A 25,681-nucleotide genomic window follows, 5' to 3' on the forward strand; every position below is an offset into this window, starting at 1 on the left:
CAAGACGGTGGGCTCCTATTTGATTCTTAATTATTCCTTTTTATTATATTTAAGACACTTAATTTTTTTTAAAAAAAAAAGATTTATTCTTCTGCATAATGGTCTGTTGTGATTAGAAAGGGATCTCTTTTCTACTGTGCTGGAGTTTCCAGGCTGTGTATTGGCAACTCGGTTCTTTTCCTTCTTCTTCCTCTTTTTAAAATCTCTTTTCAAAGATTAAATTTTAGGCTGACTCTCTGTTGTGAATGTAATTTGATATATTGTTAAAGGGAGGGGGCAAAAAGAAGAGGAGGAAAAGACAACAGGGTAAATCTGAAGCCACAAAGCCGCATTCTGAATTTAAGGGCCATAAGATAACAATATAACCATAGGCTTTGGCTCCTCCTTGAGAGTTTCCTTCCTTTTATGAAATGAGTCAGGCAGTTGACATTGCTTAAACAGCCTTCTTTTTAACATTTTAAAATTCCACCCTCTCAGCGTTCTGCAGAAGGAACTAAGCAGTGTGAATGTTTCAGAGGTAGTGTTATGACAAGAGGAGATGTATATACAATAGGACTCAGGGAGAGCAAAGCTACAACAGCGTTATGGTGCTTTAGAACAGAGGGTTCTCACAGGAGGCGGCCATGCACATACTATTCTGTTCAAAACAAGCGCCAGGTTTCATTGTCTTTCAGTGCTCACAGGGATAGAGATGGAAAGAATGAGTTAGCAGAGGGATCAGGTTCAAGCACCAGCATCACAATACATGTATATCCTGCAAAAATAATACACAACTACCTTGCTGTTGACCTGCAGATTCATCCTGGCTTCAAGAGATTCTCAGTGTCAGGGCGGCAAGTCTGTCTTGAATCTTTTATTAAAACTGTAAATAGAAAGGCCCAGTGTGGTAGCAGCATTGAAGCTGAATGGGCTTGGATGAGAGGTCAGTGGTGGCAGCTCTTTTCAGCTGCTTTGAGTTTTAGATAAGAAGGAATAGTGGGGGAAAACAAGTATAAGGAACTAAATCAATGAACAATTAGTTACACCTATAGAACTACTGGAGATGCATGTCTTAAACTGGGTTGTGGGATACGACTGCAGGGACATGTGGATAAGGTTGCTGAATCCTTTTTCCACCTACAGATTTTCCTTTCATAGTGAATCCTTCAAAGTCCTCTAGCCAGGCTCTATAGTAGGGTTGCCAACTTCCAGGTATTAGCTGGAGATCTCCTGCTATTACAACTGATCTCCAGCCAATAGAGATCAGTTCACCTGGAGAAAATCGCTGCTTTGACAAGTGGACTCTATGGTATTGAGGTCCCTCCCCTCCCCAGATCCTGCCCTCCTCAGGCTCTACCCCAAAAACCTCCTGCTGGTAGCAAAGAGGGACCTGGCAACCCTACTCTAGGGAATGTGGAATGGTATACTGTAGTATAGCTCGATCTCATCAGATCTCAGAAGCTAAGCTGGGTCGGTACTTGGAAGGGAGACCTCCAAGGAGGACTCTGCAAAGGAAGGCAATGGCAAACCACCTCTGCTTAACCACTTGCCTTGGAGGTTGTTGTTGTAAGTCGGCTGTGACTTGATGGCACTTTTCACACACAAAGCCAGGCAGTGATGTTGGACTTGGAGAAAAGAACCAGGGAGGAGGAGCTGAACTGAGAGGTAGAGAGAAAGAATTAGTGGGAAGGCTCATCACACCCACCTATCATTTCAAACAGTAAAAAACATAAAAAATAAAAAAAAACAATATTTAAAAGATGTTTTAAAGAAACATATAAACACATAAGAACACACAAACAGGGAGGAGGGCTACAAAGAGTTAGTGAGGGAATGCCAAACAAAAACAAAAAGTCTTCACAGAATACAATGATAGAACAGGACAGACCAACCTCCCTGGGGAGGGAGTTCCAAAGTTTTGGTGCCACAACCAAGAAGACCCTTGATTGGGTTGCCACTCATCTAGTCTCAGATGGACAGGGGCACCTGAAGCAAGGCCTCTGAAACTGACTGGGTGGTGAGGTAGATTCATATGGGAGTAGGCAGTCCTTCAGGTATGCTGGCCCCAAGTCATATGGGGTTTTAAAGATCAAAATGAGCACCTTGAATTGGGCCCAGAAGCAAATTGGGAACAGGTGTAAGTGGAACAGGACTGGAGTGATATGGTCCCTGCAACCCACTCCAGTCGACGTTCTGGCTGCAACTATACCCTGAGTGCCTCAGGGATCTGTCCTGGGCCCTGTGTTGTTCAACATCTTTATAAATTATTCTGGTTGCAACTGTACCCTGAGTGCCTTTTCATACTTTTCATGCCTTATGGATTTGTCCTGGGCCCTGTGTTGTTCAACATCTTTATAAATGATTTGGATGATGGAATAGAGGGGATGCTTATTAAATTAGCAGATGATACTAAATTGGAAGGGGTGGCAAATATGGTAGAAGACAGAGACAGGATACAGGATGATCTTGACAGACTGAAAAACTGGGCTGAAACTAATAAAATGAATTTCAATTGAGATAAATGTAAAGTTCCTCATTTAGGTAGGCAAAATCAAATGCATAATTATAGGATGGGGGAGACTTGTCTGAGCAGTAGTATGTGCAAAAAGGATCTTGGGGTCTTAGTAGACCATACACTGAACATGAGTCAGCAGTGTGATGCAGTAGTTAAAAAGGCAAATGTAATGTTGGGCTGTATCAACAGATGTACAGTGTCCAGATCACACAAAGTGATGGTATTGCTTCACCTAGAATATTGTGTTCAGTTTTGGGAACCACAATTTCAGATGGATGTAGACAAGTTGGAATGTGTCCAAAGGAGGGCAACAAAGATGGTGAGGGGTTTGGAGACCAAGGCATATGAGGAAAGGTTGAAGGAATTCGGTATGTATGGGCTTGATATGAATGGGCGTCCTAGAGGCACCTGGTTGGTCACTGTGTGAACTGACTGCTGAACTTGATGGACCTTTGGTCTGATCCTGCGTGGCCTCTCTTATGTTCTTATGTTCAGCCTGGAGAGGAGACAACTGAAGAGGAGACAACTGAGAGGTGATATGATAATCATGTTCATGTACTTGAACCTGTTGCCCAGTGCTTGTGATCCTGTGGAGCCTTAGAACTGAAGGCCCCGCCTCACTGTGTTTTATTTTGTCTTTTCTGGTTGGTGCCTAGACCTAAATTTTTGTGGCAATCTCACCTAGCCATGACCTGAGTTCATTGGTGCAGAACATTATCTTTTTTTCCTAGTTGATGCAGATCCCTATGTTATCCTCATGGTCTCATTGTTTGCACTGGGTACTTTGAAAACCTGAGCCAAAGCTCATAGGGGATGCAGGTTGCATGATTGCTGCATCATTTTTATGGGGCTTGCCAAGTGGATCAGGGCTATCACATGGAAAGTCTCCATGCTAGCACCAACAGCCATTGTTAAGTGATATGTCTATATGGAGAATTTCCACATATTGTCCTTGTACTAAAATCAGTGAAACAAAAATACAAATACACAAAGTATCTTAGTAAAACAGAACATACTTTTCATGCCAAATATCCCAGGTCCAACCTAGGTTTGGAAAAGAGGAAGACCCAACAAGGGATGGATGGACTCAACAAAGGAAGCCCTCAATTTGCAAGATCTGAGCAAGGCTGTCAGAGATAGGACGTTTTGGAGGACATTGATGTATAGGGTCTCCATGAGTCGGAAGCGACTTGATGGCACTTAACACACACAACCTACAGTATCTCCCATTAAAAATAATCAAGTATCATAGCTGGAAAGACTTTGCTTAAGACCTGAGAATATAAGAATGGCCCAGCTGCATCCGACCCATGGTCATTCCAGTTCAGTATCCTGTTTTCCACACTGGCTAACCAGATGTTCCCAGTAAGCCCACAAGCAGGCTCCTGTTGTTTGCTCCCTTCCCAGCAAAGGGGCATTGTGTGTGCCATCAAGTCACAACTGACTTATGGTGAGCCTACAGGGCTTTCAAGGCAAGAAATTAACAGAGGTGGTTTGCCATTGCCTGCCTCTGTATGGGCTGAGAGAGTTCTGAGAGAACTGTGACTGGCCCAAGGTCACCCAGCAGGCTTCATGTAGAGAAGCATTGGTGACAGTCACTGAAATGGGATTCTAATTTTTGCCCTCTTGGCAAATAACCACTGAATAACCTCTCCCCCTATTAATATATATTATCCTCCTTATCACCACTTAATGTGGCAGTGACTTCAATACATTTCTCTATAAATTTGGCCTCCCGCAAGAGCTATTGACAGAATGTACTTTATTATATTAGGTGTATCAATAGTTTGGTATTTTGTAAAATAAGTTTTGAGGGTTTTTTTTAAAGCTCTGTTAATTTGAGAGGGAAATTTCTTTTAACTGGTTAAAACTTTCCAGTTTTTTTTTTTTTTAATCAGATGATCCAGACAAGTGGTACAAGAGGAGCCTTTCTGTCCATTTGTCCTGGAGGTGAAGGACCTTTTAGCCTGCAGTGAGAGCGACTCCCTTTGATTCCCACAGTGAAATAATTGTACGAATATTTATCTGACATGTGGCTTCTAGAAAAAACAACAGTGCACCAAAGATGAACAACAGTTAATACAATGTTAGCAACTATTAATTAAAGAGACAACGTTTAGGGAGTGGGTTGAGATATTTTTAAAAAGCCGTTTAACCCTTTCAAGAGCTATAGCTAGCTGCAAAGCAGCAGATTTCAAATAAATTCTCTCTTTATAATCCAGCATAACTTTTTTGAGCATAGGGTTATTTTGAAATGTCATTGAGCTTGGTATTTTAATGCGGAGCACTCTTGGTGATATTGAAAAGCTATTTACCTTTGTTGATTTTTCACTAAATCCAAATCTTACATATTTACAGCAAACGGCGACTCAGCTTGAAGTGATTTGACTTGCGCTTCTGTAGAGCACATGTCGGATTTCTGTTCCTCTTCTTGACAAGGAAGCGAGCTTTAATAGGTTTTACAAGGGAACGTGTCTGTGTGGGTGAGCATGCCGGGAAGATTGACTCAATGTATAAAGGCCTAGTCACTGTATTGCATTTTTTGCGTCCCCTCAGGTAGTCATTTCCTACCTTCCCTAATTAATACTGGATGACTGCCTTAAACATTTTTGCCACAAGTATTTTGCTTGAATGAAAGTCGATTTCCTTCAGACTTCTTTTTTCATATTTGCTTTCCCATAAATATTCTAGGAAATAAATTTGTGGCAGCAGTGTGCATAAAACTTCAAAGCAACAGAATGTGATTCCAAGGGTTATAGTCAACCAATGAGAAAGGTGATTCATAACACACCTCCAGGTTTTACATGAATATTCAGAATGGCACAAACAGATGTAGACTTTATCACAGAAATTAGTTGCTGAATTTGAAATAAAACAACATGGCAAAAATCTCTAAATGTCTCAAATGGGGAGTATTGTGTATGTGTGTATGTGTGGGGGAGGTGTTAACAAAAAAAAGTGCCAGAATGTCCAACTGAAGCCACTAAATACAACCTATTTCAGTATTATCCCACCACAATTTGAGCCAGGTAATCCAAAACTCAAGATCAGGAGTGTACTATTTGTCGGCTGATGGGGAAAATAGTACCGAAATGTGTGAGCTAATAAATCAGGCCCCACAGCACAATGAAAAACATCACTCTAATTTGGTACCCATCAGCCCATAATATAATTTTTATTTTATTTATTTATTTTTCGATTTTTTGTTGGGTATTAGAGAGCGAGCTTTGTTACATGTCAGACAGTTAAAGGGTTAATATTGTAACTGACCATTTGGTCAGTGTAGTGGCCATTGCAGTCGTGCCCCGAGGGTCACGTATACAACTACTTTGCATGTTCAACTGCTTTCGATTTCTTTGTTAGAAGAGAAAGTAGTTGATCACTTTTCTGCTTGCTTGACTGCTGAACAGGCAGGATGGAGAGAGGCTCTCCTTTTGCTAAGGGTGCCTACTCGTAAGTAAGCTTAGTGCCTTGCCAAAGGCTTTTGGCAAGTATAGGAAACATAGAATGTAGACAGATATTATTTGTTTTGTATCCCAGTGACTTTTTCCCTACCCTGAGTTAGAGTAAAGATTGTTTTACTTCAAGACAAATGCGTCTTGCCTCTTTTGTGCGTGTGTGTGATCTCAATTCTCATAGTTCAAGAGGAACGATCCATTCCCTCTGATTTGGTAGCAGATAAATTAAAGATCGGGGTTCCCTTTACAAGAACTGGGGCCCCGATCCCCCAATAAGTGGTAGCTGAGTACGCTTGGTTTTTATTTTGGCTATTGAGATAGGATCACACCGCACTCCTTTTTTTTTTGCTTTTGGGATCTTCACTGGAGACGAAAGGATTTACAAACGCCCAGAGGGAATTTTTCCTGTGACGGAGCCAGCAGCCTGGTCTGCAAAGGACGGCAGGAAACTTAACCCCGCGCGCCACGCTTGGATCCTGTGAGGAAGAAAGCAGCCCTGAGCCGCTGGAATGAGCAACGATAAGGAAAGTATGAATTCAAAACAACCCCAATCCGTTTCTGTCCCCCATATCACCCAAGCCTCCTTTCCAGTATGGAAGAGAATGGTGGAAAATGCTTTAACAGCAATTGGGGTGAATCACGTTTTGAATGAAGACCCGCCAGCTGACACAGATAGAGAAGCCCTTAAGAAATTTAAGATTTCAGATGCCCAGGCAATGAATTTGATTTCCAATGCGATTAATCCGGAAGAAACTGCAATAATTTTGAATAATGATAGCGCCAGGAAAATGCTAAATGCACTCAATGAGAAATTTGGAACTGTGTCAAAAACCCAGAAAATGATTTTAAAAACTAGACTGTATGCAAATAAAATGTCTGGAGATATGACCCTCTTGCAACACCTTAAGAAAATGCAAGATATGGAATCAGAGTTGAAGGCTGTAGGAGGGGAAATCGGTGAAGAAGAGTTTCTTGTACTATTTCTGGGAAGTTTGCATTTTAAATATAACGCTGAAAAAAGGAATCTTTTGGGTAGAGAGGACTTAACCCTTACTAAGCTGGTGACTGCACTTAAACAGTTTGAAGCAGACAGGAGCCAAGAGAGGGAATTGTCTCGTGGAGTGTCTGTACTGCGTGTAAATGACAAATCCACAATCAGATGCTTCTTGTGTGGAAGGCATGGTCACCGGTCGTTTCAATGTGAGAGACGTGAAACAAAGGGAGAAATTCCCCCCCCCTCTCGCCGGGAAGAAAAGCCCGCCAAATCCTCACAAAGGGAGAGGGATGGAAATGGGAGGCAACAGCCCCAATCGTCCACAAGAGGGAGCCCAAGTACAAGCCAAGGGAAGCCCAGATGGCACAGTCACCCAAAGGCTTATCTAGTCTCGAATACAGCTTCAACCAAAGATTATTTAAGGCGTGTAAATACATTTGTTCTGGACAGTGGTGCAGATGTACATGTGTCTGGCTTGAGATCAGCTTTTGACTTTCTAGAGCCTTGTGATGAAACATTAGTTATGGCTTGTGGAGAAAGATTTCTATGCACTCAGAAAGGAGAAGTTTCTATTGCAATTCAAAGCTATTGTGGAAATGTAATGCATTTGACCTTACAAGACGTATTCCTAATGCCTAATTCAGATGAAAATTTATTGTCCGTGAATAAACTAGTGGATGCAGACTTTGAAGTGTCTATAACAAAAGACAAATGTCGCTTATTTGATTCTAATGGGAGAGAATACCCAGTGCTATCAGTAGGCTCACACTATTGCCTGGAGAATGTTGCAAGTCAATTGGAGGAATATGCTTGTAGTGATTTTGAGAGCAATGTTGATTCTGATGAAAGTGATTTTGATGGAAATGAAGATAATGTTGAGGAAGAATCAAAATGCCTAGTTGCTTTTAATAAAGGATTGACAGAGCAGAAGGCTGCAGAGTGTAACCACAAGGACTGTTTGTACCAATGGCACGTGAAACTAGCTCATAAAAACTTTAAGTCAGTGAAGCAACTGCTGATTGATTGTGGAATGCCAGTTAAGGAATGCTTTAAGGACAAAGAACGTTGTGAAGTGTGTCTCAGAGGAAAGGGAACAGCGCCTAAGCACGTGCAGAGGCCAAGCAGTGTTAAGGCAGAGATTTTGGAAGAAGTGCACTCAGACTTGATTGGCCCACTCAAGGCTTCAGCAGGAGGGGCAAAATATGTTCTGCATTTCATAGACAGCGCCTCAAGATTTGCATATGTGTATTTGTTGAAATCAAAGACTGAAGTAGCTGAAAAGTTTAAAGCTTATGTTGCCCTGATGAAGAATAAACATGACAGAGGTATACAGTTATTGTTCACTGACAATGGAAGTGAGTACCTTAATAAAGAAATGAAAGAAATTCTTGAATCTGAAGGAATAGAGCATGCAACCTCAGTTGCATATACCCCTAGGAACAATGGGTTGTCAGAAAGGTTTAACAGAACTCTGATGGAAAGTGCAAGATGTTTAATGCTACAGGCAGGCTTGCCTTACCCCTGCTGGGGAGAGTGTGTAAATACAGCAGCTTACCTTTACAACAGGACAATTTCAAGTGCTATCAACATGACTCCATATGAAAGATGGAATGGCAGGAAGCCTAGTCTGAAACACTTGAAAGCATTTGGATCTCGTGTGTTTGCATACATCCCAAAGGAGAAAAGGGGAAAAATGGATCCTACTACAGAACTTGGAATTCTTGTGGGATACCATCCTTTCTCAAAAGGATACAGGATAATGGACATTAAGACTTACAATTTACAAATATTGAATGCAGTATATATAGATGAAAGAAATGTTATTAATAATCAACAAATTAATAACTTTGATGATCCAGAGGTTTGTGAAGAGGAAACCATAGAGATTCCATTTACAGCATGGGATTGCAATCCACCTGCTCCTGCGGAACAGCAAGAGACTGCAGATTCAAAAGGGGTTGATCCCGGTGCTGATGGAACAGCGGAACCCTCTCAGACCTTAAGGAGATCTACAAGGACTACAAAAGGAATACCAGCAGAGAAACTGAGTCTTTTCACTAGAATTGACAGCCACGTGGAACCCTCAAGTTGGGACGAACTGCAAAAGTTGCCCGATGGGGAGCGGTCGAGATGGCTGAAGGCAATTCAAGAAGAATTAGACTCACTGCAGAAGAATAATACCTGGAAACTAACCAAACTCCCACCAAACAAAAGGACTGTGGGGTGTAAGTGGGTGTTCAAGGTCAAGAAGAATTCGGATGGAACTGTTGACAAATACAAAGCAAGACTAGTTGCAAAAGGATTTACCCAGAAGTATGGAACTGACTACACAGAAACCTACGCACCTGTGATTAGTCACACGGCTATAAGGACTTTGCTGAGTATAGCCGCCTCCAGGAATAAAGTGGTACTGCAACTCGACGTCAAAACAGCTTTCCTGAATGGAGAATTATCAGAAGAAATATACATGGAACTTCCACCAGGATTAAAGGACTGTGATACTAAAAATCAAGTTTGTAAACTTGAAAAGACTTTGTATGGGCTCAAACAGTCAGCAAGAGCATGGAACCACAAACTAACCTCATTATTGAAAGCTCAAGGCTTTGAACAAGGAAATATAGAGAAATGCTTATTCAGAAGGAAGAAGGATGATGGATGGGACTTTATTTTGGCCTTTGTAGATGATCTTCTGATTTGTTCTGACACTGAAGAAGCTGCAAAGGAAATTGCAAACAAACTGAATGAATCAGTAGAAGTGAAACTACTTGGAGAAGTAAAGAACTATCTTGGAATGGAGATTGAAAGAAACCAAGACAATGGATTTTCAATCAATCAAAGGAACAAGATACTGGAATTTCTACAATTCATGAATATGAAGGAGTGCAAGACCAAGAACACTCCACTTGACCCTTCATATATGGATCTAGACGGAGGTGAACTATTGCCTAACAATCACAAATACAGAGAAGCTATTGGAAAACTTCTATACTTGAGCAACGTTAGTAGACCGGATATAAGTGCAGCAGTTGGAATCCTAAGTAGAAGGACCAGCACACCTGCAGAACATGATTGGAATGCAATCAAACACCTCACACAATACTTAAAGAAAACTATTGATTTGAAGTTGAAGATAACTCCAAATACTGAGCTGAAACTGATAGGATACATGGACGCTAGTCTGGGTGGTACTAGAACAGACAGCAAATCTACAAGTGGATATCTGTTCTACTTTGGAGAAAACCTGATCTCCTGGACCAGCCAGAAACAGCAAGTTGTGTCAACATCTTCAACTGAAGCAGAATGCATAGCAGCCAAGTGTGCATGTACGGAGCTGGAAGAGATAATTGAACTGCTACGCGACTTTGGATTAGATGAACTGACACCTGCTACAATGTTTGAGGACAATCAATCGTGTATAGCACTACTGAATGGCGAGAACTCTAAGAAAGGGAAGAGACTTCTTCGACTCAAAATGGACTCAGTAAAGGACAAACAAGAAAGAGGTCTCGTAGTAGTGAAGTACTGTGAAAGTAAAGAGATGGTGGCCGACATCCTGACGAAGCCACTGCCTAGACAACAGTTTGAATACTTACGTGATGCATTGTGTTTATATGTCTGAATGTAACTAAACCTCGAAAAGGGGATTGTTGGGTATTAGAGAGCGAGCTTTGTTACATGTCAGACAGTTAAAGGGTTAATATTGTAACTGACCATTTGGTCAGTGTAGTGGCCATTGCAGTCGTGCCCCGAGGGTCACGTATACAACTACTTTGCATGTTCAACTGCTTTCGATTTCTTTGTTAGAAGAGAAAGTAGTTGATCACTTTTCTGCTTGCTTGACTGCTGAACAGGCAGGATGGAGAGAGGCTCTCCTTTTGCTAAGGGTGCCTACTCGTAAGTAAGCTTAGTGCCTTGCCAAAGGCTTTTGGCAAGTATAGGAAACATAGAATGTAGACAGATATTATTTGTTTTGTATCCCAGTGACTTTTTCCCTACCCTGAGTTAGAGTAAAGATTGTTTTACTTCAAGACAAATGCGTCTTGCCTCTTTTGTGCGTGTGTGTGATCTCAATTCTCATAGTTCAAGAGGAACGATCCATTCCCTCTGATTTGGTAGCAGATAAATTAAAGATCGGGGTTCCCTTTACAAGAACTGGGGCCCCGATCCCCCAATATTTTTGTCCTGCCCTTTCCCGACTAAGTTGGGTTCAGGGCAGCTTACAACATATTCCAACAATTTAAACAAATCAGTTACAATTAAAACTCCTCAGTATCTATTAAAATTCTAGTGGCGCCCTTAAAACCATCACAATAGTGGGGAGACTAGACAGAGGGGAAGGAATAAGGGAAGGGAAATAACAAGCTGATCTCAATAACAGAAGGGATGGGGGATAGGAATAGGCAACTAGGGTTGTGCATATCTACATGCCCAAACCGAATGTAAACCCAAAATTAGACGTTTCAACAATATCGGGGCTTCGGGTTGACCGAATACCAAAACTTGAGAATTTGCCCGAAAACAAATAGGCAATTCCCAAAAAAGACAAATAATGATTCGGCTTTTTCAGGTTTGGCTATTCACCTTTGCCCAGATACACGGCTAAGTGCTTTCTCCCATTTTTCTACCTTTTGACTGGTTTTGTTATGGCCCCATAGTTGGGGTCCTTTTGAGGCAGGGGTCATATAATCAGAGCCAACTTGGTCTGACCAATCATCACCTTTCAATGAATTAATCTGGTTCAAGCATAAAGATTTTTTTTCATTGATTTAACTTTATTAAGAAACAACAATCGAGGCAACACAAAAGAAAAAATTTAAGTCACAATTGAGATCTAAAATCAAACAATGTCAAAATTTCTTCACTGAGACTTTCAAACTATACAAAGGATAGTCGTATCTTCTCAATTTACTTTGACTTCCCAAGCGTACTCTGGTTGATATTCATCTGTCTCGATTATATCACACATTTTATGAATTACTCTATATTAAAACAATTGTGAATAGAAAAACTGTCATAATAAACCAATACCTAAATAAAATTTGTCTTAAGACTCATAAATTTGTGTAGTCCAATCATATTTTCAAACCATATTTTAAGTTGATATAATTTTGAAATGGCATCCATGTTGAGTCATATTTATCCAAGTTTTTATCCTCGTAAAGAGCAGTCAATCTAGCGGACTCTTTGTAATCCAAAAGTTTAAAGCATAAAGGTTTTTATAAAGATGGGGCTCACCAAGTCCCATCCGGAGGAATATACCCTCCAACTAAAAAGAACTGGCTTCAACAGCTGCTCACACCACCAGACTTCCGAAGGAGACTTCCTTGCCCACATGGATGAGCAGTCTCCTTCAGAACAGCCCCCATGGTCGAGACTTTGGCTGGCTCCAATATCATCCCCCCCCGAAAATCTGCTCTCAAAATGAAGGTTACCCTGAGTAGAGGCTTCGTTTCCCTGCACTGTGACCATCTCTTGAAATCAGATTTTTGATTACCATAATAAAGGACTGTTCACAGGATGTCATTTGCCACCAAAAGAAATGTTTTCCGTTCCTTATTTTTCTTGCATTTAAGCCTTTCCCCTCACTTTGGAAGTTAATTTGCATGGACATCATGCTATGCACCCCAGATATGAAGGAAGCCCCCAGACTTTGAGGTGCCAGCCTGCCAACTGGCTTTTTCCGCCAGTTCTCGGCAACGCTGAACTTCTGAACCTGAAAACCAATGAACAGCTTGGCTCATAAATGCCTGGAGGATGAGGGTGGCCCCTTTGCAGGACCATAAAATTGGACTCCTGTCCCAAAGTTCACCAAACTTTGATTACCATCTAAGGAGAGTTCCTTGCAGCCACGGTGCAAATTTGGTGACTCTACCTCCAAAAATGTCCCCACAAGAGCTTTGAAAAAAATCCCCATAGACTGAAGTTTTTTGGTAAACCTGGAAATAAGCCAAATACCCATATTTACTGGTACGGGTATATGGCTTATTCCGGGTTTACAAAAAAAAATCATCAGGCTTAATAAACCTGAACCTGAAATTTACCAATTTTTATTTTTTGCACGACCCTATAGGCAACATATAAATAAATCAGAAGAAGGCAGCAACCTCTCTCTTTCAGGTTCAGGGTACGCGTAGATCAGGATGTCACACTTGCCACCCTTCTCATCTCTTTTAAAATACATAGAGAGCATTTCAAACCTCAGGTCCTCTCTCTCACTCACAGAGACATCAGCATACAGGGTAGCCCAGCCCCCTTTAATAACAGGTCCTCACTCATACAGAGTTATTGGAGTTGGGGACTCAAACATTGTTCTAGTCCCACTCTGCCCCTTTTATTCATATCCTATAATTTCTCTCACACACAAGTGGGAACATACAACAAACTTGAGGATAGGGTTGCCAACTGCCAGGTAGTAGCCGGAGATCTTCTGCTAATTCAACGAATCTCCAGCCGATAGAGATCAGATCACCTGGAGAAAAATGGCCGCTTTGGCAATTGAACTCTATGGCATTGAAGACCCTCCCCTCCCAAACCCCGCCCTCCTCAGGCTCGACCCCCCAAAAATCTCCCGGCGGTGGCAAAGAGGGACCTGGCAACCCTACTTGAGGAGAGGGGGCATTTCCCTGCTATTCCTTTCTTCTCTGTCAAATTCCCCCCTCTCTTTCTTCCTTCACTTTATCAATCTCCCCCTCCCTCCTTCTCTCCTCCCGCTTCTATCTCTGTCTTCCCCCCTCTATTGCTCTCCCTCTTCTCTAGATATCCCCTCTTCCCCCTTCCCCCCTTGTATATCAATCCCCCCTTGTATATCAGTCTCTCGCTGGTTGCCAGTCTCATGCTGACAACTTCCATAATGCTTAAACTCCCCCTGAAGGCCCAGACACACAAATAACCAGTCAATTCACACTAGTCTCTCTCCAAAAAAAGCGTGTGGGGGAGAAAGAAGTTCAGAACTGGAAAGCCTCTCTGCAGACAAAGGAACAATTTCAAGCATTCAACAATGAAGAGATTCTATCCCTTGCCACAGGTTCATTTTCACTGAAGTCAAGAACTGCATGTCAATATTTCCATAGAGTGTGTGGCTAAACTAGAACTATGACAATATGAGACATTTGGGAGGAAAATATTGATTTATAAAACAGCTTGCACAGATGCAAACAAAACATACCCATGTTTTCCCAGACTTCTGTGCAACTGTCACTCTGTGTGTTTTCAATAGGTTTTATATCACAGTAAGCCCCAGGCTCACCCGGGGCTGCATTTGTAGCGCAGGGGTGGAGAACAAGCAGGGAGGAGGCAGCTTGGGATGGGTGAGCGCTTGTGCTCTGGTCAGCCAGCGTGGGAGGGCAGTGCTGCAGCAGCCTCAGGGCTGGCACCCGCTTGACATATCACACGGGGCCAGGCAGAAGGGCCACATGGTCAGGGACCTCAGGACTCCACCTTGGGCCATCATCGCTATTTAACCAGCTTTCCCACCGTCCCTCCCTCCCTCCGTTCTGGTTGTCATGGGTCACTACTCTATTTTGACTGCTGGTTCCTTTTCAGAGGTTCCCAAACTTTTTGAGTCATGGAGCACTTTTCAGGAGAGAAATTCGTCACGGAGCACTAATTTTCACCTAGCCCCTATATACTAAATCGAATGACAGTAGTATTTTTCTTTCCAATCTCTTCATGTGGATTACTAGGAGATCCTTGGAGCAGTTTGGGAACCTCTGCTTTATATCATCACAGTGTCTGTGGGCAGTTTGGGCATTGAGGCAGATCCCCTTGGGGGGGGAGGCCATGCCTGTGTGCCTGTCTCCCCCACTTTGGGGACCCCTGTAAGGGGTCATGGGGATGGGGGCCATGCAGCTGCACTTCCAGCTCGGCAGCTGCAGGTGGGCTGTCACCACCAGGTGGCAATGGAACTACGCACCGGCACCTGCCCATGTGGATCCTGGGGTTGCACTCCATGCTTTTCTCCCTGGCAGGTGGGCTGAGGGGACGGTGTAACATTAGCCAGTAGGTGGGTTGCCTGATGAGGGATCTGCCCCCACGCTGCGCCAGTGCTCCTTCTACCCTAGTCAAAAAAATGTGTGGTCTACTTTTCTTCAACACGGAGCATGTGTGGTTTTCCTCCCCATGGGCTCGCTCCCCTTCTTGCCCATGGGTCCACAAGTATATATAAAACTACAGCCTTAATAGCCTTTGTAACAAATGGCCCAACTGTTTCCAAGCTGTAAAGATGGGAATGTGTTTCCTGGAAGATATGCCACATTCTTTGGAAAATGTACAGAGACTAGTTTTCATAGTTACGTGGATTTAAAAGAAACAACTTGTAAAAAGCTCCCGGTGTCCTTAGGCCACAAAAAATGACTGGAAGAGAGGTCCTATTCCTGCAACCCCTTCCTTTTCAACATAAGCTGTGGACCAGATTGAAATCTAAAGCCCTCAGTTGCGATGACCCCACCTTCCCCTAATGATGCAGCTTGCCCCTGGGGGTGAGGATGCTGAAAGCTACTTGAGAGCCATCTGGCTCACAGCCAATGCTGGCCCCAATTGCCCAGAGTCATCTTGTTCCTCCCCCCTCCATCCAGGCACAAATGATGCTAGGGTCCCATTCCCCCAGCGGGGCTGGGGGATTCCCCACCTCTCTCTCTCGTTCCCCACAGCCAGAGATTAAAACAACAACAACAACTCTGTGACACTGGCTGTGACATGTCACTTCCGATAACAAACTGGAAGTCAAATAGGGTAGCTCTAGGAATCCCTGAAAACTGTATAATATTACCATAGAATTTCGAGCAATTCCTATAGCTGCCTATGCCACTTCAGATTTTTTTACTGGAAATGAAGTGGCACTGCAGCTGGCGTTCCACCTCCCCCCCATATCCATCTATGGCCCTCCCACTGGTTGCACTGCCTGGCAACCCTAAATGATGCTCCACCATAAGGCTGAGTGCTAGACTTCTTAGATGCAACTTCTGTGCAGTTTGTAAAATGTGTTCCCACAGCAGCAACACATACTCCTGCTAGTCATCTTCAGCAAGTCATGATTTGGGCCAAGGTTCAACCTGGTTTTTATGTTCCTAAAAACACAAGGCTAGACTTGTTGCTGAACCTTGTTGGTGATGGTGTTTTGGACCAATTTTATAATGATCCGGGAGTCAACTTTGACAAGGCATTCATTTTATCCAGACTACAATGACATGACTTTTTAAGTCTAACTGTGTAATGCAGGGGTGGGGAACCTTTTTTCCAGCAAGGGCTATTTGGATATTTATAACATCATTCGTGGGCCAAACAAAATTATCAACTTAAAAATTAGCTGACCAAGCCCCAAGAAGGCAGCTGCCGCAGATGACCCCCCCCCCCGCCACGAGGGCAAGCAGGCAGGCATCCAACCAGTGGCACACTTGCCCACCTGGTGGCACAGGATGGTCTGTTGCACCAGCTAGGCGTAGCCATCCAGCCGCACACCGGAGTTGCTCCTGCTCCACATGGTCGGGGCCGGATTCTACAGCCGGCTCCTGCTACCTCCGCCTGCAGGGATGAAATGAGGACACACTGGCTAAGAACTCACCCCTCCACACACATTCTGGCCCTGCCTCCTTTAACACCTCCATTGTCACCACTTCCACCCCCAGCCCTCTTGTAGTACAGAGGGAATACATTTCTCCCCGGCCCCAGTGGGAAAGGGTTAACACAGTTTCTTGGGCTGTCCTAGCAGCTCCATAGTTAACGACTCTTCTACAAGGGGGGAAAAAGGTTCCTTTTCTTGGCAAAACAAACTGCCTTGAATAGAGGCTATTCCTGTCTGCGGGAGGGGGTGGTTCACCAGTCTTAGATCCATCTGAGCTAGAGATCTGCCAGGACTCACAAAGGGCCAGACCAAATGATTTTGTGGGCCTTATACGGCCCCCGGGCCTGACGTTCCCCACCCCAGGTGTAATGGTTTTGCTGCATTCTGAATGAACAAAGCTTTCTCTGCTAGTAATAATTTATAGTGATAGTTTGGCTATCTTTATTCAGAAACGCAACCCCCTCCCAGTACAATGGGCCCTAATACAGACAAATGTTTGGGATGTACGTATCTCTGATTTGCTCCTTTTAAAAAAAGAAGAAAAGAGTATGCATATTTAGCTTTGTGCATTTTATGGAGAACATCAGTAGTTCCATATAATAAAAAGGACATTATGGCTGCTTTGTAATATGTTCAATGCCAGAAGCCTGATAAATTTCCACTGAACACACTCATGTGCATAAGTAACAAAAGCATAACTATAAATTACCATAATTTTTCTGCCCCCTGCAGTTAGTGGTACAACACATACTTTTCCAAGGTTGTTTTCACTTGCTGCATTTAGACAAATTCATAATGTTATTGGCAAAGCTTAGAAAAAGACATTCATACAAATGCAAACCATAACCACTCCATTTCCAGACACATTAGATACCGTGTTCTCTGAACTATTCAGACTGGAGTTACCATATGTTTTATATTAGTTATTGAAAAAGAATACAGGAAAAAGAAACATGCTGTGTTTTTATTTGCTCAAAAGAGTTAAACTGAACTGAGGAACCTAAGGAAAAATATTGTGAACACCCCAAATTCTGTACTTGATTCTGTTCGTCTAGAAGATGGTAAAGTTTCACACCATCACAATTCCCTCAAGAATGACCAATGTGAAACTGAACTTTTTTCCAGTCTACTCTTCAAAGCAAAGGTATTTATCACAGAGATTTCAAGAGATAGGGCGATACCTCTCCATATCTATAGACAATCATGGCCAAAGGCAGATACCATTTTTTGTCAAGGGTTGTATGTAATTTCAGTATTTCCCCATCTCTATGTTCCAGAAGCAAGACAATGATGCTTGCCTAGTTTGGCTGCAAAGGATTGCTTTATGACTTTCATGATGCACACAGCAATTTTGGAAAAGTAACTCAACTCAAGATTTGAAAGGCAAATTATCAATGTGTATTTTTAACAGACTACCCTTATCTGTTGATACTTAAATCTGGAGGCTGGAGCTATAAGCAGACAAGACACATCTTTCTACAAACCTGCAAAATGCCCCAGTTTTGCAGAAAAATCTGAAATAAAGACAGACATGGGGAGCGGGTAAGTAATAGAAGCAGCACCTGTAGTTTTTTAAAAAAGCCCTCAGTGGATGTTGCTAGGCAACCACAATAGTATCGCTAACCTTCCAGCCTTGTCAGTAAAAGGAAGGGGCAGGGCCTTTCTAGGGCTGTTTAGTGAGGACTCATGGGGCCAGGCCCAGCAGCAACCACTAGACAACTTGATACCACATGACTTGCATAACTCCCCAAGGCCCAGCTGCTGGCTATTCATTATCGTAATGACTGCCTTGACCTGGATAGCCCAGGCTAGCTCAATCTCATCAGATCTCAGAAGCTAAGCAGGGCCTACCCTGGTTCGTACTTTGATGGAAGACCACCCAGGAAGCCCAGGGTCGCTATATAGAGGCAGGCAATGGCAAACCACATCTGAATGTCTCTTGCCTTGAAAACCCCACAGGGTTGTCATAAGTTGGCTGTGACTTGACAGCACTTTCCACCACCACCACCACTTCATGACTATAGAGCAGACAATACAGGTTGCAATACAACCAAGTGTCTTACCCCTCAGATGAACCAACGGACATTTATTGGGACTGAGGCCAGCCTGCAGAAGGAAGCAAACTATTTGCTCAGATACAGGGGCATTAGAAAAGGGATTTAAAACTGCCATTTTATGTAGAACCAAGGCTATTATGAACAGTCAAACAGAGAATGGTATATTAGGCAAAACAACAGGCAATTTGAAAAAGAATGTATGGAGTTAGGTGGTGAAGGGAGAGGTAAAAGGTAACCCAAATGATATTTGAATTCCAGTGGCCTGCTTTTTTGCAATGTCTCCACATAGGCAGATGGGGCAGAAGAGGTTTTTAGGGTTCCCCCCTTTTTTGACAAGTTGAGATTCTTCTGCAAAAGTGTTTTACTGGGTTTTCAGAACCCTGGTAGCCATGGCTGCTCCTGGCACCGAGATTTGATTATCTGGACAGCGACTGTGTGTGTGTAAAGTGCCGTCAAGCCGCAGCCGCCTTATGGCGACCCCTTTTGGGGGTTTTCATGGCAAGAGACTAACAGAAGTGGTTTGCCATTGCGGTCCTCTGGACAGCGACTGGCACTTCATTATTAGGTGGAATGATTAAGTAAAAATTAACTGGAGTATTAACCAATTAGGCAAAGGACTGTTAACCTCTTCAACCATTTGCCTTGGAAAGAATAATACAGTTTCTTAAGCCCAAAAAGAAGATGGTAGAGACTCGATTTCAAAGCTGTCGTTTATGATGTTCCAAAGGAGATGTGGCACAAGCGCTGATAGCGGAAAAACCTTCCCCTCATACACAGCTGATTTAGCGTGAACAGATCACATTTCATAATGGTATCGGAATGCCTGCAGTGACACATTTCAAAAGAGAAGGCTTACCAGGGACCGAAAAGGGCAGAGGAAGCAAATATACGACCACATAAGCGCTTGTTGAAGAGTTCACCTACATAGTAGTTTTGTAACATGTATTCACTTTCCTTGATATGACAGGGATTTTTTTTAAATGACTGTTGTTATCTTGTTTTTTGTGGTGCCAGACCCCTCATTAGCAAGGTGAAGTTTGAAGAGTGGCAGTTTCTTGTCTCCTATGGTGTCCCATCATGAAATTTTGAGTGAACCTGTATCAATCTCTTTTCATTTTTCTTTTTGGAAAAGGGTGGGGAAAGAACAAGGGCCCCTAATCCCGGAGGGAAGCTTAAACTCATCATTTTCATAGTTGATCTGCCACTGCATCTACCCCTATTCCTATATGAACCTGCCATACCTCTCAGGTCATCTTTGGAAGCCCTGGTTCAACTGCCACAGCCATCTGAAGCTTAGATGGGTGGCAAACCACGAATAGACCTTCAATCATGGCATTGCCCCTTTGGACCTCTCCGCCCCAAGGAGATGGGTCTGTCTCTTATTGTCTTCTGCCAGCAGGTGAAGACATTTTTATATTGTTTGGAGTTTCCTCACTAACTCTTATTAGCCCTCCTTGGTGTTTGTGAGTTTATATTTTGCTTAATTGTTTTAAATATTTATAGATTTGTATTTTAAATGATATTTTTAATGTTTGACATGTTTTAATGTTTGCCATCTGAGTTGGGACAAAAGGCATCAGAGAAATGTTTTAAATAAAATAAAACAAAGTAGCTGGAAACAGCTTGCATGTCTCTAGTATGGCATAGTTCTTTTTTAGCATCTGCATTGGAGTTGTTCTAAAACTTCTACAGTAAGGACAATCAGTCCACTTTCTGGGAAGAAATCTTGATGCGTATTTCTTTGAATTGTCACTAGACGGAGATTTTCAGTTAAATGTCCAGGGAAATCCATACTTCCTTTTTATCCCTTAGAAGCTCCTTGATCCATTGATCGTGAGCAGCATATAGCTAGTGTTTGAGGGATAGAAGGACTGAAACAAATCTTGCCACTGACAATGTAGCCTTGGGATCCCTATAGCTTAGTAGAAAAGGCATTATGTCAGACACAGAGGCATTAGATTTGTAGGAAATCCATACTAGTAGAGACTGAAACAGGTTGAAATTTCTCCCCTGGAACAAACAAGGATATAGTGAGAATTCCCTAATGGAATAACTCTGCCATTATACTATCATGAACCCTAGCAGATATTTTCTGTTTTGTGTATAGGTTCTACAAATATTACCATCAAGTGACTAGCTTGGGTGCCCTGCTTGTAGCCTTCTGGGGCCATCTTCTTCACCACAATGGAAAACAGAATACTAGAGCAGCAGAGCTCGTGTGTCTTTGTGAGAGGTTTTGCTAATTCACTAACAAGAGACGTATAAATCGATAATTTCCCCTATAGAACAGGGGTCCCAGACTTTTTGACCCTGCAGGCATCTTAGGAATTCTGACACAACATAGTGTGTGCAGCCACAAAATGGCTGCCGTAGGAGGTGGAGCCTACCACAAAACGGCTGCCACCGCTAACCTTCAGTCACACAGTGATGAGCCTTGTGCTGTGGTGGCAGCTCCGCCGAAAAACATCATAAAAAACCTACCCAGCCAATCAAATCTCCAATAGCCAATCAGTCTTGTTGGGCAAAAGACCTGCCTGGCTCCAGCTACTTTCTAAAACTATTTAGTGGGCATCACATTGGGGATCCCTGCTCTAGAGCAAGCTGCACAGGACTTGACAAACTTACAAAGTCTTCTGCTCAGCTTGTAAGAAATAATGTATAAAAATAAATGAAAACATGTTTTTACCTGGTGTGAACAATATGCAAAAGTCCATTATAGAAAGAAAGGCAGGCTGTAGCAAGAGACTATTTCCCCCAAAGGCTAATTTATCCCAGTCAAGGAGTTTTTCTTCAGTCATGCCATTTTACACCTGCCCTCCGAAGCACAAAATGCCAGGACTCAGCAGGGCTGTGCCGTGCAATTTTTCTTAGTATGTAAATAATCTCTTTTTTTTACTTTGCATATGGATGTGCATAGATTTTTAGTGTGCTTCAATTCTTGCCCTTGGCTTTTAAAGTACACACAATCCCTCCTTTGAATTTTCAGTTTAATCCACTTGAGTTTCTGCACCATAGTTTCCTCTACGGAGTCGATCTACTAGATGACCTTTAGAAATAAGAGCCATGGCATTACAGAAAGGATTTCTAACATGACATAGTTCAATTATGAGGATATTATACTGAAATACACTTTCTGGAGTTGCAGGTTTAGAAATGAGAAATGCCTCTGGTTTAAAAATAAGATAAAAATGTAAATAGTCTTGCTTTATAGATAGGGTGCTCAGGCAGGGAGCTGCAAAACACAAAATAAAACTCAGCTTAGGGTTCAGAGTTTTCAAAGAGCACAAGGAGGCTTGGGTTGGGCTTCCAAACATTTTTAACCAGATGCTTAAAAAAATATATTGGAGAATAGCGCTTAACTTTTGAAAAGTGATTAGGATGATGGGGGCTTCAAAACGACTAAAGATAGGTGGTTTTAAAAGTAGAGTTTAGGATGAACTTTTAACAGCCCATTCCTGAGCTTTCAGTGGCCGTGGACAGTGTGGCTAAGGCACCGCTGTGGCACCTCCTAAGCCGTTCCTTGGCCGCCATAAAGCTTTAAAAAGCCTTTAAAAGGCTTTTTATTTTTTAAATGGGGCTTTTCACCCCACTGGGAAAAGCGATACTGTACCTGCAAAAAAGCAGGCGCAGCAACACCGTTTCCCCCACCAGCGTGCCGCGCCAAAAGGGGACAGGAAGCTATCTATTGGCAGCTCTGCCCCCTGGCACACTCCGGGAATGCCCCCTGGGACGCCGGTGCAGAGCTTTGGCCGGTGGGATGCCGGCGGAAGGCCCAGCCGGCGTCCCTGCGTGGCGCTGCTGCGACAGCTCTGGGAGAACGGTGTCTGGGCCTCCCCGCTGGCGTTGGGGCCACTCACTGTGGCGTAAGTAGCCAGGGTGCTGGCATGGGGGCCCCAATGCTGGTGCAGCCCCCTTTTGGCCTCCTGAGGACTTTAGTCCTCAGAGGTCAGGAATGGGCTGTAAGTCTTCCAACATATTGAAATCAGCTTTTCAGAAACATTAGGGATTAACTTTTTTTGAGTGTGTGGGGTGGGGGGAGTCTTCGTATGCTTGGGGAAAAGGTCAACTTGCTGTTCATCAACTACCCAGTCCTACACTTTGAGAGTGAGTGAAATGAATACATGCTTGTGCCTACATCCTCTCAGTCTGTGTTGGAGAGTCAGGGGAAACGCTCTTCCCCAAACTTAAAATGCAGCAGCAGAAACAGCAAGGAAGTTACCCAGTTTTATTGGTGCTACATAAAATCCAGTTTCCAAATTGTGTTCTTCAGAAACCCTAAACAAACCAACCAACCCTCAACTGAACCACAGCTGCTTTGTGCCATAGGATAAATGTTTGTGGGGCTCAGCATCTCTAGGCACAGTTACGTGCAGAAAATAAATAGTGGACAAGGAGGACTAGGTTCCCTACAATTTTGGTAGCATTTGTTTGAAAACAGCCTCAAATAACAGACCCTCAAAATCTAGCAATTCTGACAAAAAAAAAATCCAGAATACCAATATGGAACCCACTTTTGAAAACCATTTTTTTTACTGATCCCCCTGCCAGGTGCACATAACTATTCATTGCATTCTTATCACAGCCTTCCTCCAAAGCATTCAGAGCGGCATTCCCAGGATTATCTCAATTTATACTTACAACAAGACCAGGAAAACAGGTTTGCCTGACTCAATCAGTGTCATGACTGGGGTGGGGCCCCCCTAAATGAAGGAGTTTTTTTCAACTGAGTGGTGGAGCATATGTTTTCCATGAATGAGAACGGAGTTCTTTCCTTGGCATTTCTAGAGGCAAGGAAAGACCTCTGAGCTAGACATCAGGGAAATGCTAACCATTAGAGCAGGTAATACTGGCCTAGACTCAGTGAAAAGCAAGCATCATATACTTCAAGTTCCAACCTAACATGCTTTCCACTAAGTAATTCTGGTTCTAGAGTCGATCCTTAAAAAAGCAGAATGGTTACACATCTCTTGTTTTCTCCCCATCAGTTAAATATATTTAGTATTTTGTTTAGAACACTTGGTCTATATACCATGAACAGGGCTGCCAAGAGCCACCATGCCCCCCTAAAGATTCCACCTCCCCCCGTATGACCCTGATCCAAACCATGTGTCCAATTTTGTAATTTTATATTTGTACACACATACATATATTACCAATATAGGACACATCTGATGAAGTGGGCTGTAGTTCACAGAAACTTCATATCACAATAAATCAAAAATCTATTTCAGTTTACCCTTGTAACTTTACTTAGTACAAAAACTGGGGCAAATTGATCATGCAGTGGTGCTGGATGAGAAGTTCTGGGATCATTGGGATTGATTTTGCTGACATACTTTCTAAAAAGATTAAGTCATTTGTCATACAACATGAAGCTTAATGTCTACCACAGCAAAGCAGCATTTATAAAGGTGCAGCTTTATATTTGGTACTGCTAAACCACCTCTTTTCCCCATCTTGTAATATTTTACAGCCATGTATGAAGGGGATACTTTGCTACAGTCATGCTACCATGTCCAGCAAGGTCCACGAGATTTAGAAATAGCAAGAAATTCAGGACACAATTTTAGACGTCAGGTATATTACACTGAAAAGTCCTATTTTCAATTTTATTTTTTCCGACAACATGTTATTTAATACAGTCTCTCACAGTGACAATATTAACAACAACCACCATATATATAAAAGTTAATCTTCATCTGATGAATGTTCTTCATGTTCTTTCCGTAGTTTGTCTGCGTAGAATTTGAAACTCTCCTGCAAGGGAATGAAGGGAAAGAGGAAGGTTGGAAAGAAGGCAGATCTGTATTTTTTTTTACTGTAAAGACTGAAACCATGGCTCAAATCTCCCTGCTTCCCAAGCATTACAAGGTGAAACCTCTCCGAGGACTGACCTAAAAGACTAGGATTGGAACCCTGTTCCTGATCGGGAGGAGAAATCATCACCTGGCCACTGGCCAAACATTCAATAGCTACTGATCTAAACAATACTACCTCTCCCATAAATGTACTCAGAAGGAAATGTACTCCAGATGCACACCATAACATTTACTGCTTTAACCCATTCATGCATCTAAATGAAAAGTGAGATTTCTCGCTACCAGAGAAAACAAGCTGCCTCCAAAACAGGTCTTAGATAATCCTAGCTTTTAAAAAAAAGCAAAACACTAATTAACCCCAATAATTACATCTATGTTAACTCTTCAGTCCTTGCTTTTTAAATTCTCATCCTAAGTAATGGACTGATGAAGTTATTTTAAGCAGTCGCCACACCTTTATATGCATTTATTCCCCTCAATTAGGCAGCGTTTACAGAGGGGCTACAGTATGTGTTTTTGTTGGCAAAATCAGTTAAGAGAAGTCAAGCTGCCTGAGAAAATTAGTTCTTACGTTTTACGCTTCCATCCTACAAATACTATTTGGGGAGGAAAAAACCTTTGCATTTAAAAACTAGCAATTAGCTGACACCTAAACCTATTCTGAAATAAAAGCAAGTAGAAGTCATTTCCCGTTTAAATGTTGGTGATAAAACATCGCAAGGATGCTGGATAAAGTAACACCTCAACACGAATGCTGAATAATGATCTTGTACTTTGAACACCAGAGCCCCAGAAGGTTTCCTACACCTACCAGTCACGTCTGATGCCAGATTACTACAATGCTTGCCAACCCTACTCCACGCTTTGTTTGCCGGCTCCTCTGAGGGTTCTCTGTGAAGACTTAATCCCAGCATAATTAAGTATGCCGCTAGTTGCCTTAACACACAACACACACACACAAGTCCGCAGAGGTATTTCATTTGAAAACGGGTAAACACTCACAGGGGGCTCCGTGAAAGGAACAGGCTCTCCTGCATTCTTCAGGAGGACGGCCAAGCGTTTCAAGAACAACTCGTCCGGGTGCAATTTCTCTGCTTTCATTTTCTCATATAGAGCTTTTGCTGAAGCAACGTCCCCATCTATTGCTAAGGAGAAAGCAAAGAGGAAAACATTGCAGGAATGGTTTAACAACAGAATGTGTTATGCCAGAAATTTCTAGATCCCTTCGGTTTATGAGTCATAGTTATGGTTTGCAGGTGGCTACCAGGCTTAAACTGGTTACTCTATAGTAATGCCAGTA

At 42.6% G+C, this 25,681-nt stretch overlaps 1 protein-coding gene across 1 annotated transcript in view; it reads right to left on the bottom strand.

Moving 5' to 3' along the window:
• Window positions 1–24,208: 24,208 nt before the first annotated feature.
• LRPPRC (leucine rich pentatricopeptide repeat containing) overlaps window positions 24,209–25,681 on the bottom strand; it is a 116,335-nt gene continuing 114,862 nt past the window's right edge. The window contains exons 40-41 of the mRNA XM_056853382.1: window positions 25,384–25,526; window positions 24,209–24,319 (exon numbers count right to left, since the gene is read on the bottom strand). Of these exons, the coding sequence (XP_056709360.1) occupies window positions 24,251–24,319; window positions 25,384–25,526 (212 nt within the window). The 3' untranslated portion in view covers window positions 24,209–24,250. The remainder of the gene's footprint in view (window positions 24,320–25,383; window positions 25,527–25,681) is intronic.

This window comes from Euleptes europaea, chromosome 7 (assembly GCF_029931775.1).
Source record: "Euleptes europaea isolate rEulEur1 chromosome 7, rEulEur1.hap1, whole genome shotgun sequence".
Lineage (NCBI taxonomy): Eukaryota > Metazoa > Chordata > Lepidosauria > Squamata > Sphaerodactylidae > Euleptes > Euleptes europaea.